The sequence below is a fragment of the Pezoporus wallicus genome, unplaced genomic scaffold, assembly GCF_028554395.1.
Source record: "Pezoporus wallicus isolate ANWC-B61680 ecotype Strahan unplaced genomic scaffold, APGP_CSIRO_Pwel_v1 contig_5785, whole genome shotgun sequence".
Lineage (NCBI taxonomy): Eukaryota > Metazoa > Chordata > Aves > Psittaciformes > Psittacidae > Pezoporus > Pezoporus wallicus.
This window is the reverse complement of record NW_026641150.1, coordinates 6604000-6623298: the sequence shown is the minus strand read 5'-3', so window position 1 is coordinate 6623298 and position 19299 is coordinate 6604000. Positions and strand designations below refer to the sequence as shown.

Below are 19299 nucleotides of genomic sequence, written 5' to 3'. Positions count from 1 at the left end.
TTAGGCATGTGAAATGTGGTTTGTGTTTCTTCCACTTGTAATCTGAGGCCTTCACAGGCTTTTTAGATAAAAAGTTCCACAAGTGGTAGAGACCCTAATATCTTCTTCTATATTTACAAAGAACAGCTGGAGAAGACATTGAGAACAGGCTGCCCTCTGAGATGGCAAAAACATTCCCCACACTCATCAGAAAATGGGATTTAGTTCTTGTCTACAAGAGGACATAATTTGGAAAAGCCACTAAGGAGCTATATAGGCTAGTGTGGATTACACATAGGGAACAACGTTTTGTATGAAGGTTAAAAACTATCAGCAGTATAGCACTACTTGAACAGATGGCTGAGTGGAAATAAAGAAATGGTGCAGGCAGCCTACCTTATTTAGCCATTAAGGAGGATGTTTGCATTTATATAAGGAGAGAAATGTAGTGATAGAACAAGGGGCAGTGGCTTTAAACTGAAAGAGGATAGATTTAGATTAGACAGTAGGAAGAAATTCTTCACTATGAGGGTGGTGAGACACTGGCGCAGGTTGCCCAGAGAAGCTGCTGCTGCCCCATCCGTGGCAGTGTTCAAGGCCAGGCTGGATGGGGCTTTGAGCAACCTGGTCTAGTGGAAGGTGTCCCTGCCCACAGCAGGGGGGTTGGAACTGGAAGAGCTTTAAGGTCCCTTCCAACTCAAACCATCCTGATTTCATGATTCTAAGAGAGGGTATAACTGAGTATCACCATGAGCCAGTATTACACAAAAAATAAAAAATTATCTAGTCTAAAGTGATTAGGAAACTATATTTTCACTGTGAATGTACTCGGGGACTACCACTCAGAGCCAGACATTCAGTTACTTCTCTTTCTTTCAAAGCTCACTGAAGTCTGTAATTCATAGAAGATTAATGCAAGGCAGCATAAAAAAAACACCCCAAACAAACAAAATCCACAACAAGAAGATGAGAATTCAAATCCCTCTTGTAACAGGGATCAAAATTTTCTCCACTGAAGCAGGTGACTGAGCCTGGCACAATATACAATATCTCAGAGTAGATACAGTATGCCATTGTACTAGAACAGGTATCAGTAGTAGTAGACATAGAATGCCATTGTCAGCTTACACATAATAGCAACAAGGATATGATTAAAGGACAGTATCAAATTTGCAGGGCCCTGTTATGTGTGCTCTGACACTATTAGGTATCAGATTCTTACATACGGAGATTAGCTTTGCCAATGCCAGGATCTCAAATCGCAAGATCATTCATTTTGTCAAAAAGTAGACACATACTTAGAAGACCATCTATAGGGCATGGTCCTTTCCAGAAAACAGGTATGATGCACTCTCATTCTCTTATGACTACTAGGAAATTTGATCAGAACATAGCCAATGAAATAACGCTTTTTTTGGAATTCAGGGATAAGTTTGGAGGGGTCTGCACAAAGCTACATCATGATGCAGTGCAATAAATATAGACATGAAGCATCTGATAAAAGTCCCAATTATTTTATCCGTTGGAGTGATGCTATATTCATAAAGCAGACCATTCACACCATGGGTTGGCAAAGTAAATGTGATAAGACATTAACTGACCTGACACTGCTTAATCAAAGTTGCCCCTTACAGAAACCTTTAATCTGGCTATTTATAAAGCAAAACCATTGACATTACTTGTGCTTCTTGCAATGAGGCCCTTGAATAAGCATCTCCACTTGAAAAGCTGTAACTAAAATTTGAAACTCCCCCTACACAAGGGACAACTCCTACTAAACTAGGGACAACTTCAAAGATTTCTTCTTCAAAGACATGAAAGATGTTATGATTTTTTTATTAGTATATTGTTACTATTTGTTACTATTTACACACTGTATTATCATTTTTAAAACATTATTTGTGGAAGTAAATATTTTTAAATGGGTAGGAAACAATCACATGATTTGTACAATGTTGTCTAAAATAATTCATGCAGAATAACAGCTCCTTCAGATTGTCACACTTCCAACTAAATGGGCTTCCAGTTTTCCTGGTGATTCATCTCTGCCTACTGCTTTCAGTAGCATAGGGCAGGAGAAGAGAAAAATACAAGGAATCCTAATCAAATACAAGCTGAAAAAATGGGACTAATCAGATGTTTCTGGGGTGTTTATAGAACTGAAACCATCATTTCTTGATGACACCTGCTGAGGTAGTCTGTCATTCCCAGCTGCATCCATAGGAAGTGGACCTTTCCCTGTGGTGTTGGCGAGATGCAAAATACCATGCAACTCAAGACAGAAACACCCCCACATTATTGCTCCAATTTCAACAGCAACTGACAGAAGAGAGTTTATCCTCTTCCAGGAGGATACACAGTCATGATGCTCTGGAATGCTTTTCCTGGTATACCCAAGGACAGAGCAATAGAACTACACTGTGCATTTCTTCCTTTGATTAGCTCATCTTCTAAAGAGCACAAGGACTACAGTCTTCAGTTGCCATCTACAGTGAAAAGACACTCACAGACCATGTCATTTAAAACCTGAATGTTAATGTACCGGATCTGTGCCTAAAATTAAATAAGAAGACTGAACGTAACAGTAGGAATTTACTATTTTTCCTAATTTATCATAATTTTACTTAAAATACAAACAGGTTTAGCAACAAAGTATTTGCTTCCATATGGCAAACTTGGCTAGGCTGAGAGGCCCTTTATGCATGCTACTGTCAACCACGCAACCACCCCGGACTCAGGGAATCATTTGGTTAATAATGTCACAAGATGCACCAGGAAAATAAAATAAGAAAAAAAAAAACAACCCAAAACAAATAAAAAAAATTAACACACACACACACACACACACATACCCCCAAAACAAATCCTGATGCATGCAACTGCAACTGGTCAGAATATGCTAAGTAAGCATCAGCCACCTGTACTTGCATTAGTATCTTCAGTCCAAGCTGGCCTCTCTACATTACACTGCCCAGCACCACGGAAGGGTTTGACAGTACAGGCAAAGCCTTCTCACTTTAATTCCTGGTGATCTCAGGAGCAAAAATGAACAGGCAACACCCTCCTCCTGGGAAAAGCCCTGGTCCCCCTTCAGTAACCAAGCACAGACAGCCACACACTACTTGCTGAAATGCTGCCACCACCTTCCATGGCCAGCTTGGCACAGCCTTGTCCCAGCTCCTTGCACAGCATCCCTCATCTGTCACTTCCGTTTTCAGGACACCTCCGGCACAGCACAGTACTGCTATGGATCAACACCCTCTTTTCTCCCTCAAAACACTCTTGCTACATCTGCTCAAAACCAGGCCTCTGCAGTGAAGCCCTGGAAAAACAAAAACAGGTCTTCAAAGCTCTGGACCCCTGACTGTCCGCAGCTAACCCTTGTGATGGGAAACAGAAAAGTACAACTCCTACTCCACAGATCAACACCCCAGCCTGTCTGAATCCAAACCAGCCAAACCCTTGCCTAGGCTCTCCTGAGTGAGGATACCAGCAGCTGGTTGGCTTCCCTAGGACATAGCCACAGCCCAAGAACAAGAAGCAGCATTTGCCAAGGTGCTGCAGTCCTGTGGCCTCACACACAGCTGCAGGTGAGGAAGGTGCTGTGAGCCACAGAGCCGTTAAGATGCCATTCTAAATCCAGGCTACAGACTGCCCTCTGGTCATCCCCAGAATGTAGTCGAAATTCATCAAGCCAAGGATACCTAAGTAAAACCTGAAGTCAACAGGCACCACCTCAAACCAAACATAATGTGAAAAAATTGAAGCAGTGGCTCATCTTGTACCATGCTCATGACTTGGTACAATGCATGAGAACAGACACAACCCAGGAGACTTTAATGACAAAATTTCAGAGGTTTCAGATTCTGGGTTCCTACAACCTACCCTTTGGAAAGAAACTTGAAAATCCAAGAGAATTAAGACTCAAAATGTAAAATCTTGCTCCATAAATCTCTAGATATTTATGAAATATGGAAGACTTTGTCCATATTATTTATCTATACTGATACAAGTGAGAGCCAGAACTGGTTAAAAAAAAAGGTATTGCAGAACATTTTCTATTACTTATTGTGTCCTGCCAAGCCTTCAATCTGACTTTCAGTCCATTTAAATGCTATCCTTACTGAACTGTTCTGGCCCTGAGACAGACACAAAATGGAAAACTTTGTTTTCCACAGTTCTCTGAAATGCAAATATCTAAATCATTCCTTCTCATTCTTCTGCATAAATGTCATTAAATATATTAAGTCTACACCAACAATAGTTTTATATCTGCAAGCACATATTCTAACTACGGTTTAAGTATTTCAATGCTTTCCCTGTTAATGAAATGCAAATACTAGCATTAAAACCAGAACTTCTTTGAAGTTATTTAAATCTCAAATATTTGATTTGATCTACTCTTCCCAAAACTTCAACTATGTGGACAGCTTGAGCAAAACTGTAATCAGAACAACAGGCCTTAAAACATCAGGGCACATTAAGATTCAGAGGAACCGTGTAAGATAACCAAAAGGCCAGTTTCAGACCAGTCCATTAAAAGTTTGTGACAGATGGCATTATAGCTACAGTGCAGAGTATTGCATATCCTCTGTAAAACACTTCAGCTCCCAGGCAGTTGCAAGACAAATCACTTATCTCTCACAAAAAAGCTAGTATGACTTTGTTGTGTCAGGGGCCACAATCCAGAAGAGCAAGAGAGGCATCATCTTCCACAGAGCTTCTAAGGGAAACGGCATACATCTCACCCATTATTTATTAGATACTTGACAACACTAAAGACTATACTTTCAGTATTAAAAAAAAAAAAAAAGGAAGCAACTTCTCTGTGGCAGAGGTGACAGAATTCTGTAATCCTGCTGTCAGCCTAAATAGCTGCATTTGCCACTTCTTCATGTAGTACCTGCATAAATTAGATTCTCAGTTCAGAAATACACTGTGACAAGAAAGATTTTTACCTAGCAAACTTGCAAGCTGATCAAGGTTTCCAATAGCTTACAGTGAATCAGCCACACCTCTCTTTTTTAGAGATTATTTCTAAATCCCTAGCATCTAGACAATTCAGTGCTCTACTTGCTCTTAGACATCTACACAAAACCCATCCCGTTACAAATAGATGCTTTTACTCTTCTCCATAGCTACCCACATTACCAAACTACCATAGTACCAGTATGCATCAAGATCCATAAAGTGACAGCAGAGATGAGAAAAATCTACATTACTTGTATAAAATTTCTATGCAGTATATGGTTACAGCACACCAATGTGCCTCCAAGGCAGAAATTTTAGTCACATTCTTGAATACTAATTTCTCTCTCGAAACCTAAAAGCAGGATAAGGCGCTAAACTGAGAGAAAAAAGCTAATTAAATATTCTAGGTAGAAAAGGAACATTGAGATGTGTAGCCATAGCTAAATGCATCTGAAATTCTACTGATATCATCTAATTAAAAGGAGGCACACAAATATCACCCAAGGAACAAAGAACAGGGATGCAAGCAGCAGGAGCTAATAACTAAATTTAAACTACAACTGCTGAAAAAAGGCATATAGACAGAGCAGAAAAACAACTTTAAAAATATTTTTAAATAGTTCTGCAGGTAATTAAGCCAAATCTCAGTATTAAGAACTATTTACCTACTCCATCTGGCTTTAGGCACTGTGCCCTCTACTATAGCAGCACTGAGAACAGAAAGGGCTGTGAAATGCACAAATACACAAATAATAAATACATCTGCATGAGCTAGACGATGCATGTCCTAAACCGTAAGTTGGTTTTGCACAAGTTTTGACATGTCAGCCTTACAAAACTGCAATTTGTGAGTATGCTCTACTACTAAATTAAGCAAATGTAGAATGAATGTAATTTACTTCCATAGCCCAAACACTTCATACATTTAATTTACATTTCAAGTGCAATTAGGACTGGAGCTAAAACTCAAATTGTGGGCTTAGCTGGGTTTATAGTTTAACTGTTCAAAAAATAGGAAAAAAGCCTAATCAGATGCTGGTATTTAACCAGTCTCTGTAGCCACAGAACCACAGAGAATTGCAAGGGACTCCCCAACAGAGGAGACAGGTCTATTTAGGGCAAAAGCTTCTGCTTATTTTTCCATGATATGCAATACCATACCCTGTTTCTCCCTTCCACCTTTGAGGCCACAAAACCAGTCCATAACTATTTCAGCAACAGTGCATTATCTGTTGACAGCCCAAGGCAACTAAACAGATAGGTTATGAGGTGACAACATAAGTAAGGAGACTTCCCTCTGCCCATTTCCTCTTCTTCTCTCCACTGTTTCTGTAGGTTAGACTGACAGGGAAATATACAAAGTACCAGTTTGTACCCTAACATAGCAGCCTTAGGAGATATCTATTGTTTTCCTTTCTACTCAGTTAATGTCTGAGGCCCTGAAAGTCAGGGAACTATTGCCTCAACAGCACACCTGATGCTGAGCTAGAAAAAGGACAGTACATGCCATTCATACAGTTCTCAGTGCTACCATTATGGGTCACTGAGTTAAAGATTAAGTCATTCTCTGGAAAGTAGATCCAAAGTAAAAACAAGAGAGAGAATTTCCAAGAGAGTGACTGAACTTGGACTGCACTTCATCTGTTGCATGTAGAACTTCTTTCTGTTCTAAGCTCAACTTAGAGCCCTTGCACTAGAATCATTTGTGTTGACTACATAAGGAATCTCCACAGTTCGACTTAGCTTTTAATTTTTCCTCACGTATCTCCAGCTTAGTGCCTTTAAACAGATCATGACACATCACTGCAGTAATTAAATAACCTTCTGATTAGTGAAATCCCTTCAAAACTTCTCTTTCATGGCATTTCTGTTATGTCTAGTACCTCTCAATAAAAACATTAGTGTAAGAGCAAAAAACTAAAGTAATTTCAGCAGCATCCTAGTAGTCAATCCACAAGCCTGAGATGCTGCCTTAGCTTCTCTCACTGTCATTCACTGCAAATGACAGATAGACTCTAACTATACCTAATAAGGAGCAGACTGTCATAACTTCTCCTTGATTGATTAGAAAGGTGGAGATAGAACAGGCTTTGCAACCAAGACAAAGTGATGCCTGCTGATTCTTGGAAATCTTGTTAGAGACGCCAATGAAGTTGTTTTAGGTGGAGATAGTTTTCATGCTTTTTTCTTTTACTTCAGACAGGTGTGCTCTAATGACATTTTGTTTCACAGCAGCTAAATTAAAAATATAAGTCATCCCTTGCAGTTCAACTGTATTTTTATGAATGAACTAACTTTTGGTTATAAAAATGCTCTTTTCCAATAGTTCGAGTCATACAAAAGTATACAAATGAGTACACTCAGTCATACAATCATATATGAAACAACTTGGGGGGACTTTGAGTGGTAGGGGGGAAACAAAAAAAACATACAGCAAAAAAACAAAACAAAACCCTGACTTAAACCAGAGTTCCTAAAAAAAACAATGAATTTCTTCTACTTCTTGATCTATTTCCAGTACAAAGAAGACAGCTTTGAAGTCAGATCACTATTAATTCACAGTCTGAGGATGAATGTGTTCTTTTGAACAAAAGTGAACAATTTCTTACCAATGAAACCCAGCTGAGAAAATTCTAGAATCATCCAATCTTCAGAAGCGAGCTGAAGTGCAAAATTTTTTATTGTGCTAAAATAATTCTGCTTGACAACGATGTCATCTTCAAGCTAGAGGAAGGTAACAATGACATAAACATAAATAAAAAGAAGAGCCAGAAAAGCAAGAAGAAAAAGTACAGCTAGGAAATTCTGATTTACAATATATTGCTAACGCATAGCCATGTATTTCTAATGCAAGCACTGCCATAAAACCTAGATGCTATAGACAAGAATAACTATTGTAGGGGTCACAGTCTGTCTCTTTGTGGAGAACCATTATCTTTCTGTAGTAAGAATTCACAAAGGTATCCCAACTTATTACTTCAGAACATTGCTTTTCTAGCTTCTCCCATCAGAGAAAAATCATCGCTGAAATAATGCTAGACTAAGTGACATTACCAGTAGAACAAGTAGAGTAGCTGTTTTATTTGTACACAAACGTTACACTCTTTATTCATGCACCTGACAGCACTGAAAGAATTTCTCCTCTGCGACAAGAAGCTAAGAGACATTGTCTACAGAGGTGAGATTCATTTCACCTGGCTTTAGCTGTCCAACAGAGTAGGTGCATAGTCCAAATTAATCATCTAGTCCAGGCAGTTGAACTGTCAAGATGGGGTGCTACAAGCCCTTTAATTCATAGTAAGTGCAGTGGATCCTGATTCTTCTGTCCTTTCTCCCAGTGTATTCATGCTCTCCCCCTAGTGAGACATAGTACCAAAATCTAAATTAAGATCATTAACTGCAGTTACTCACTAAATCTGCAATACCTGTAGGTAAAGCTTCTACTTCAAAGCAGCGACACATAATTAGGCACAATTCTGAGCTAAATTAAAGCAAAATTGCTTAACTCTGTTCTTGAAAACCTCTTTAAAAGGGAATACAGAAAACAAGTCTAGCAACACATTGAAAATATATCTACACACAACAGTCATTAGTGTGATCAGCAGGTTGAAGGATGTGATCCTGCCCATCTATTCTGCTCTTGTGAGACCTCGCTTGGAGTATTGTGTACAGTTCTGGTGTCCTCAACACAAAAAGGACATGGAACTGTTGGAGCAAGTCCAGAGGAGGGCCACGAGGATGATCAGGGGACTGGAGCACCTCCATATGAAGGTAGGCTGAGAAAATTGGGGCTGTTAAGCCTGGAGAAGGCTGAGTGGAGACCTCATAGCAGCCTTCCAGTATTTGAAGGGGGCCTGTACTGATGCTGGGGAGGGACTCTTCAACAGGGACTGTAGTGATAGGACAAGGGGTAATGTATTCAAACTTACACAGGGCAAGTTTAGGTTAGATATAAGGAAGATGTTCTTTACTGTAAGGGTGGTGAAGCACTGCAATGGGTTGCCCAAAGAAGTGGTAAATGCCCCATTCCTGGCAGTGCTCAAGGCCAGGTTGGAGAGAGCCTTAGTCTAGTGAAAGGTGTCCCTGCCCATGGCAGGGGGGTTGGAACTAGATGATCTTAAAGTCCTTTCCAACCCTAACCATTCTATGATTCTATATAAATTAATACTGCATTTGCCTTCAAAATAATACTGCATTTGCCTTCAAAAGAATGTAAAACTGGATTTTAGCTCAAATTCCATTTAGAACTGTGCAGGTGGATTTTGCCTAGGGAGCTGCCTGCATTCCTCGCTTTTTTTACTAAGCATCTGAAGAAAAAATTAGTCACATAGGACAAATCACTTTCTACTTCAGAGGCAGTGTCCTCCACAAATTACTTTCTCATATACCATAACCTCCATATTTAATGCACTCCTTCAACTATGGAATCAAGTTCTGTATGGGTCTTCCTGATCTGACCAGTAGCATAGTTTCTCAACACTCATTTGAAAACTTGTCTCAAAACAAAGAATATAAATTTACCTGAATGTAATAAACCCCCTTTTTCTGAGCATACATCATAAGAAAACAATAATCCAAGTTTTGTTTCGTCCTCCATCTGAAATGAAATTAAAAGCTTAAGAATTATGAAAAAAAAAGTATTTCAATACACACTAGGAATGCAAAGTAAATGTCACTATAAAGAATGATGCATGTTAATGAAATATTAGGGGAGTTGCTTTTGGCGTTGTTCCCTCAGGAAATCCTCTGTCTGAATAAAAGGAACAAAGCTTTCACCTCATGCTTTAATACAGACATAAAACTGGTTTAACTTGAATGTGATTTTGTGAAAATTCCCTGACATTTCACTAAATACAAATGTGCATTTTAAATGGTAATTCAGCTGGAATTACTGAGGTTTACACTGTATTTCAAGAAAAACAGTAAACAAAAAAGTCTATATAAAGTCTCAGTTCTCCTCCAAGAATTTAACACTAAATGAATTCAACCAAGCATAGCATTAGGCTCTGATCACACGCAGAACAGCATGCAGATAGGAATGAAATGGATTCACAGAGCACTTTTAGCATCCCCACACTTTCAAGAATTACAGTAAGAAAATATTTCAAGAATTCACATCCCACTTGCCATTTCATAAACAACAAAAGCTGGTGTGGGAGGAGATGGGAATAGATCTGAGTGAATAAACTAACCTCACTCTCTCTTTTGAGTCTCCAAATGTCTCCTTCAAGTTCGTCAAGTCAGGATAGTAAGTTGCAGGAGGGGCTATTACTTCCACCAAGCCAGAATTCATCTCTGTAGAAAACCTGTCAATAGAAACATCCTAAAATCACATGAAAGAGTCTGAGTTCTGTAGACTTTCTGCTCGCTTTCTGTTGGTACAGTTATTGTGTCTGGTTACAATGACTTAAACAAAGCATGTAAAACAGAAGTATAAATAAAATAGAAGTATACAAAAAGTGTTGTTTTCCTTAGCATCTTCTTCAGATTGGTATAGCCTCCTGCCACAGATGCCACGAATTTCCATGCATGTTGAAGCAATCCCATCTATTGATGTTGCACCAAATAATTCAATCCCATTTATTGTTTTACAGTTCAACTGACTGAATCACTGCCCCTTAATCTGTCACCTATTAAGTTTTTGCTCAAACATCCAAACCCCTAAGAAACAAAAATGCATGATCTCGTATTTCCAGAATACTTTTTATTACTTACCACAACCAGATTTAGGAAAAAAAACAACAAAAAACCAAACCCACCCGAAAAGCAAACCCACCGATAAGCTAAGAAAACCTCCATTAAAATGAATGACAACTTACTCTTTTTCCAGGCTTGCAACAACACTGTTAACATAATCAAGATCAGTCTGGAAAAACACAAACAAAAAAAACCCAAATAGAATATTTAACAGTTTCAGAGCTACATTTTAAAGCAACCCAGTAAAATAAACATTAGACGTAGCTGTACTTGTAATTCAATTTCAGCATGTAAGACATTTGAGTAATATAAGAAAATATTGCAAGTAAAGCTTTGTAACTATGGCTTATGTGTAATGCAGAACAAACTGTTTTGTAAACAGAGAAGAATATTTGCCTCGTATCTGGACTTAACAAACAGTTCTAATCCAAGTGTGGAATTTTCTTGCAACCCCTCATGCTCTTAAGGACAAAATGATCACTGAGCGTTTGTATAGGAAGAACTTCATATTATTGTTATATAATAACATATATGATGCTATTACCAAGGAAAGCTTTCTGAAACACAGGTCACTGAACACACACTATTTCCTCAAAAATGCACCTCCTAAACTTTACATTTAAAGCACGGATGACCCAAACATAGACAGCTAGGGTTGCTTTTTTGCATCAGAGACTAAATTTCAGGGACTATCAATCCTACCAAACACCCAGTTCTTAAAGATGCATAGATTCTAAAAATTAACTGTTGGTTAAAACACAGACCGTGACACTCTGGAAAAGTCTAGATCATCTAACTTGCCAGAACTGGCCAATTATTTAACCTATTCTCTTGGTCATATATATGCATTTCAGGAAAGAGTTTGTGAACTCATAAATGTTACTGAAAACCCTAATCTTTGCTACATTTCCTAATCTAATAACTTGACTCACTATTTATCAGTTTTCAATAGAAAATTTACAGTCTATAGATCAACCCAGGTTCTGGTGGCTTATGAGGATTCTGGAGAAATAGCTGCCTTTGAAATGAAACGAGTAGCTCATTTTTTCTGATGAATTTGTAATGCATGTTATCATTAAAGGATTATACACATACAGAATAAATCCCTCCCAAACATTTCTATAGAACCACTAATCTTGTTTGATAAAGGTGCTTACCCTTTGATCTTAAAAAGCACCATTCCTATTTTTAAAGATTTATTTTTATAAAATCCAACATAATGCCAGTGACGCACACTTTTACAAAAAGGACAACAGGGGATTTCTTCCAAAACCAGGTTCTAAATACCACAGGGAAATGTGAGTAGAAAGCATGTGTTATAAATTTTTCATACATGTTTCTTCCTAAGTGTTATGCCTAGTTCTGGACAAAAGTTCTAGTAAGCAGGGAAGGTGTTCACAATTTAAAACTCATCTTGCAGGGAGTTCCACACATGGAGACTAACAGGTCCATACGGACCTTGATATATCACTAAGTCTTAAAATACATATATGGATTGCTCACGCACAGTTCATTACTGGAATGGAGTTTAAGACATAACTTCTTATGCTGTGTGTAACAGTTGCAAATCAGTGATCTAGAGACTACCTAAAAATAATTTTAGTATATCCATGTTTAACTGAAACATTTCTCTCTTTTTTAACCTTTTAAGCATAAAAAAATACAGAAATTGTTGTTTAGTCAGCATACAAAAAAGACAAGCAATTTGAATTTCTAGTTGGCGCACCAACCTTCAATTACCTGGTCTAGCATTAATAACTCAGGTACTTGTTAAACAGACCGTACTGCAATTGTATAGAAAAAGGCAAGATTTAAAATATATATGTATACACATTAATGTATATACATATACAGAGCAGAAACACAGCTAGTTTCTATACAATATTCCAGAGATGAAAATAAATGCCTAACTTCATCCCAGCTGCAAGCGTATGTTTGGTCACAAGTCCGTGCCTTAGTGCGCATCTCCTGAGACTAAACATAGTTTCGATGCATTTTGAAGATACACCATGAAGCCTTGCTAGTGCTTTTAAGCCTTACATACTTACATAGCATTCACCACAATCAGAAAAGAAAGAAAAGTCTGGAATAAGAAGGTTTTTTTCCCTACTTTCCCTTATTTATTTGTGTCCTTCATGCAAAAGGTTGGCAGTTTCACAGCAGAGCTGCAATCACAATAGCTTCATGTTAAAGAGATGTAGTCTGTAATCTTCCAATCTCATACTGTAATCTGTGCTGGTGTCACACAGCATCAAGATGCTCTGGTCTAGCTGCACTGAACACGAGACGGCAAATACCACTGCTGGTTTAATAAGTAGCCTTCCTTCTGAATCAATAACCACTGTATCAACATGGTGCAAAAGGAGACACCATTTTTAGAATGAAAAAGAACATTGAGGTTAAAAGAGTTTATGCCATTTTTCACAAGATCAAACGCATTAAAAACTTGATATCCTGCCATTATTTCTAAATAAGCAGTTGTATTTCAGCAACATCTGAGATTCAGAACCAGGATTTCAACACCAAACTCTTTCCCTCAGGATAGCAGGTTGACTGTCACATTTCCATATCAGAGAACTTCCAGAGGCAACCAACTCCTCTCATTACCCAGACTAACAGTACATGGGATCTTTGCCAACATGCTTCAGCTGTGGGCATGTCCCAGGAAGGTGGCACATGTAAGTTATTTCACACAACCCTCGTGAAATAAATGAGAATATGCACTAAATTTGATCAAGCTGTGACTATCCCCAAGGGAAGAGTTAACTGTATAGAAGACTTTGCAGGGTCGTGATGGAAGGAAATCAGGATTGGATAATTGCTCTAACCTAAGGATCTTCCAAGCAGTAGCAAAAAATTCAGCTAGTAACTGAAAACAGGAAAAAAAAAACCCAAACAAACAAAAAACAAAGCAACAAAAACCCCAAATCCGAACCTATTACTGACCAAAAGCTATTCCCCATTTCTGAGGAAGAAAGTGATTACTGCCTTGACAATATAAGACCTACGCTCCTCTTTATCAACCTGCAGGACACAAGACTGCATAAGGAGTAATACCCTTGTCTTCTCCAAGAACCTTAAACAGGACAAGACAAATCCAGATTAATCAAAAGGAAGTCACCCGTGAAAGACAAAGTGTAACTGTTCTTCAGGCTTCAGGGAAGATCATCTGGTAGATACTAGGTTGACTTTGGAGCAGCTATGATGAGCTTAAATTCTTTTTTATGGTATCAGTGCTGCTTGCTGCTGTTGAAAGGAAATGTCACTGGTGATCCCAACCAACACAGCACAACCTGAGGCTACAGATATGAATGGTTTTGTCTATCAAACCAGAATGCAATAACAAACCCAGAATTTTTTCTTAGTAAAACTATTAAGGTTGAAGACTAAGTAATCCCTAGGACTTTGGGACCCAGGAAAAAGAAGTAAAAAAAAAAAAAAAATAAGAATTAGTTCCTTTAAAGTGATTAAATGCAGAATTGTGATAGGCCGCAACCTAAGAGTTAACAGTGCCAGCCACAAAGATGCACCTTATCAATGAACCACACAAAGCCTTACAAACAAGTTTGTCCTGTTTGGTAGATTGCTGGGAACTAATGAAAGGCATAAGCAGGGGTGGTTACTTCAATATCAGCAGTTCAAATCTTTATGCTTGGTTTTTCTTCCTAGCCTTATGAAATGACTGATCTCTGAGAGAAAGCAGGAACACCTGGGGTGAGACATCCTCCTCTTTTCATTCATACCAGATCAGGCCAAAGATTGATCCAGGTCAGCATCTTGTTTCCAGCAGTGGCTGCCATGAACAGATACATAGCAAAGAATAAGAATAGGACAAGCATACACAATACTCCCTCCTGCTGCCAACCACACTCCAACTATTTTTAATTCAGGTTACTTCCTGAGACAGATGTGATTTTGTGTATTCAGTATTCCGCAGTCGACTCCTCTTCAAGATACCTCACCAGTATTGCCTTTGAGCCTATCTAAACTTTGAGCAAGAACAGAAGATTCTAGCTTATGTGATCTACAGACTTTCATAAGTCTGTGAACATGGCAACATCTAAGGTTTAGCTCCTTACATCAGCAATTTTGATGAGAGAGACATATAGAATGCTTCGATGAATCTTTCTGAAAGAAAACTCTAAAAGAGTCCACTGTGGACCAAACTAAAGTTTCAGACTGTCAGTAAAATAAGTTTTTAACTTTCCTTGATTTTTGTCAGATGTTGCCCTACAATTCCCTGAAGCACCTCCTCTAGTTGAGGTAAGAATGCATCTCAAATTTGCAATTATTCTAAGATTTGTCTGAACATTGTTATTCATAACAAACACAAGGAACCAGAGTAGCAATGAACTTTCCAATCTTTTTTACTGATTTTTATGAGTGAGCATGTGCATAGCAATGTATTAGCTAGCAGACAAAACAAGAGGTTAGAAAGTTCTGATTAACAGCTAGCCAACTGTCACAGTAACCCAAGATACTAGTTTTAAGAATCAACTTAAAATTCCAAAGGTTTGTTGGTTTTTGGTTGGTTTTTTTTGTCTTCCCCCCCCCCCCCCCCCCCCCGAGGCCACCAGGAGAGGAATTAAGATGCAGAAAATCAAAATATTACAAATTCAAGAAGAAAAGCTGCAGCGAAAGAGGGGAGAAATTCAGACATTAACTGTACAGTATATTCTAAACAATGTGGTTTATCTAGGCTGTTAGATTATGCAGATGTTAAATCTTGAATGAAATCTAATAGAAGTAAGTCTTAACTTACTCAATAACATCTTCCAAAAAGAAAACTATCTCTGGCAAACAACCACACTAATCTGTAAAGTGCAGTCATTTCATTGCTTACTAATTTCTACAATTTTGTTTGATCTTTCATCATCCCTGTAGAATAGGGGTGGAATAATTTTACAGTGTATTTTAAATAATAGCAAACAATGCAAAATTGAACAGCCTCCGGAAAAGACAACGTAAATGCGTATTTGCCTTGACATGGTGAAAGTACATAGGAATATAGTAACCTATATACAAGGCATTAAAATTCACACAAGAAAAAGCAGCCACTGAAGTGGAATTTGGACTTATTTTTGGCTATTTATGCAGTGAAGAAAAGCCCTGAGGAGTAAGAGTGCAGCAGTGGTTGCAATAGTGTACAGATATAAATAAAGCATAAGGCAATAATATCTGTTTGAGTTCAACAAATGCAGCTGAAAAAAGAAATTACTTTCAAGAAAACAGTGTCTGCTTTCAGGTCTGAAGCAGCAAGTTCACGTTAAATACAGGAAACATGAAAACAAGATGCAAAGCAAAAACCAGCAATGCAGAATACTGTCCTAACGCAGCTGTGTAATGTTACATAAGCAAAATGTAGCCTCTGTGTGCTACATGAGCTAATGACTTCCTCTCTCCCTTACTGAAAATCCACGTTCTACCAAACAGGTAAAAAATCTCTCTCTCCCATCATTTCTGTGATTAACCCAATTCACTTCAGGACAGGGTTTCACAATACAAAGCTTTTGGCAGCAATAGCAGGAACACAAGTACATTCTTGTAGCACTCCATTCCTGCTTCTCCCTGCCCTTGTGCCCTGCATGTCAGCTCCTCAATCATGAGGGCACACATCCATACAGACTGTGCTGTGAACCACAACACCACACCAGAGAACAGGTTTAGCTTTTAAGAAGGCCAGCCAAAAGAAAAAACAAAAACAAAAAACTTTTTTGCCCATAGGTGAGCCTGTAAATTGCTAAAAGGGTTTAGATTATTTGTTTTCCAGAAGATAGGTAGGTGCTGTGTACAGTCAAAAGCATCCTTCTATTATAGGTATCTTTTATTTGGAGGACAGAAGCAATTTGTCTTCATTATCTTTAAGCCAAGGCAGACCACAGCAGCAAAATTTGATAGTGGTGCCCAAAACTCGAAATGTCAATTCAGTCAATCATCCAGGCATGAAGTCACCTACTAGAATGCTTCTGAAATCAGATTATTACTCTTTCTTTCCATCTCACAAATACACTAAATGATACCAAAGAGAGATACAACTCTGAAAACGGTGATGTTCCCTTACATAAGCACCAGATAGTTACTGTGGACAAGGTGCACCTCAACAGGTATCTTAAAAAGAAGCACTTCAGTCATTCAACTCTCTAGGGTTTGAGAAAAGACCACAGTCCTGAATTTTATCTTCATGCTGAGGCACTGAATTTGTCACAGGTACATGGAAGTTTTCAAATCCTGTCAAGGATGTTTTCTCAGATCTAAGAAAGATCTAAGAAAGATTATCACTGTTTTAGTCCTATATAAAAAACTTTGCTACTCCCTGCCATGCAAAGAGGAACGTAAGATCCCATGACGGTGCCCAGTATCAGCAGTCACTGCAACAGCAGTTTAAATATCTCACATTCTCACTGTCAGGCCAAGTTACCATTCCACGTAAAAGAGCTGTCAGTTATCTAGAAATTGTGGTCATCCTGATCAGTTTTGAGTGAGATGTCCAAAACAAAGGCTACCATCTCTGTAGGCCTTTAAAACTACATGGTGAATATAATGTTATCGTCTCACACAATAGCCTTGTATAGCTTTCTTAAAAAAAAAAACAAAAACCAAAAAACCATATATATTACATACATGTGTATGCTAAGATCTACTGGTCTTTCTCCAACTTGAGACATGTAGTCAGATGTTTTGAGGACTAGGAACACACTCTACAGAGCAGCTCTCAAGTGTTCAACAACCAGCTGAATGGATGGAACTTCTCTGATTATATTAATACACCCATGTTGAGAGCAAGAGAGACAAAATACTCCTTTGTTTTCTGTCAAGATATCTGCTGATCAAAGAGATATACAATTCAGGCCCAGAGCAAGAATAGGTAACAATACAAGCTTGTTTATTTTGCTGGAAAAGTTTCACATATTCTACTCCAATATTAATACATCCAAAACAGGCTCAGCAAGGTTTGATCCAGTATGTGCACTCAGTGCTTAGTCTGCTGAGGCTTTGTTCATACCAGAATAGAGGATAGTACCTTGCTGGGTGTTTGTGTCACACTGACCCAACCAGTACAGAAGCTTTTCCAAAGAATAAAAGGTTCTCCACAAAAGGTGCACAGAGACACAGAGAAAAAACACTTTTGAAGACCGACATGTTTTAATTTAGCAGCCACTGTTTACATGAAGAGATTGCATGGTGACAGTAAAAGATAATTAAGATATGCAAGCTTTTCTAGCCTAAGTGAACTGTACACACATGAAGCACTAGAGTAAGATCTGAATAAGCAGTATGCAAGAAAGTGTAACATAAGGCCTAGTGCTCCAAGAACAAATAGCTGGGCAACCACTCCCTACAGTCAGATGTAATTAGTAGTGCAGAGAATTAGCAAAACACTTTTTCATACCTGTAGTGTCTTCTGATTCTTACTGAAATTATTTGCCTTTCTAATATTTTTTGCCAAATCAAGGGCTCGTAATCTTTCCATTATACACTGATTACTGTTTATACAAAAGACTGCACTAAGTGCAGTCACTGATTAATGAAGTGGACTGACAATAATTTGTGATATATTTAGAATATGTCTGAGATGAATTTTCTTCATGGTAAATGAGATTCCCCACAGGAGAAAAAAAGATATCAGAAAAGTATTCTTATTTCTCTCATGTTCAGTAATGTGTGTGTATGTATGTCTGTTGTTCCACTATGATGATACTTCAAAACCTTGTTTCCCATGTTAATTACAAACTTCATTAAATAAAAATACTAGATGACAATTTTAATCTGGACTTCATAATAGAGCCTATAGTGGTTTTTTTTTCTGATAGCAAGCTCTCATACAGAGAAGGTTAATGAGATTTAAATTGTTTGTTACAAGTTATCTGATGAGCCCATGTACTAGCTACATAGTGAAGAGCAGTAAAAAAGATTAACTATACACCGAATCATGCCTATTTATTAGTCATCCTAATGAATACCTACAAATTATTCTGCAATAAAGTTATTTTAACAAATTGGAGAACAGACATATGTCAGTTACTGTGACAATTGCAGCTTACTGTCAAGCAATTCTAGTAATTATTTAAACTGATGATTAGATATCACATCAGCTGAGATATTTTAGAATTTCTTGAACTTCCAGTATGGAAATTTACTGTGTATAATTACATTACTGAGAAATATCCATGCAGTAAATGAATATGCAGATCTCTATTTAGCAACCATAATGCATCTATATTTACTAGCTCATCTGTTTACACTGTTCATGCTGTTTGCAGAAGGCCATTAGCCTTAATTTTCAACTTGTTTTCTAGTAAAAAAGTCAAATTTACAAGAAAGGAGTGAGACTGAACTGCTAAAAAAACTAACAATATTAAAAGAGTTTTCTAGGGTGCTTAGTTCAAAGAGATTACAGCCCATGACTACAGCTCCCAGCAATGCTTCTTAAAGACTGTCAACTTGATTTCACAAATAAAGTCAGCAAGAAAATACGAAAATCCTTTTAAAATACCATTTTTCACATAATTCTCTGGTAAAAACAATTTTGTAAAGTCCTGTGCTTTTTTTTTGTTGCTACAAGCTATAGACAAAGCAAGATAGTAATTTAAAGCTCATTAGCAAAATTACCTAACCTCACACTATGACCATTTCTTGCTCTACTTAAACTGC

The 19299-nt window shown here is 37.9% G+C and overlaps 1 protein-coding gene across 2 annotated transcripts in view; it reads right to left on the bottom strand.

The window, feature by feature from the left end:
* The window catches only part of MGAT4A (alpha-1,3-mannosyl-glycoprotein 4-beta-N-acetylglucosaminyltransferase A), an 80003-nt gene that overhangs the window by 20230 nt on the left and 40474 nt on the right, over positions 1-19299 (bottom strand). For both annotated transcript variants that reach the window (XM_057422215.1, XM_057422216.1), the window contains 4 exons: positions 10770-10816; positions 10143-10256; positions 9472-9547; positions 7560-7674 (listed from right to left, as the gene is read on the bottom strand). In XM_057422215.1, the coding sequence (XP_057278198.1) occupies positions 7560-7674; positions 9472-9547; positions 10143-10256; positions 10770-10816 (352 nt within the window). The remainder of the gene's footprint in view (positions 1-7559; positions 7675-9471; positions 9548-10142; positions 10257-10769; positions 10817-19299) is intronic.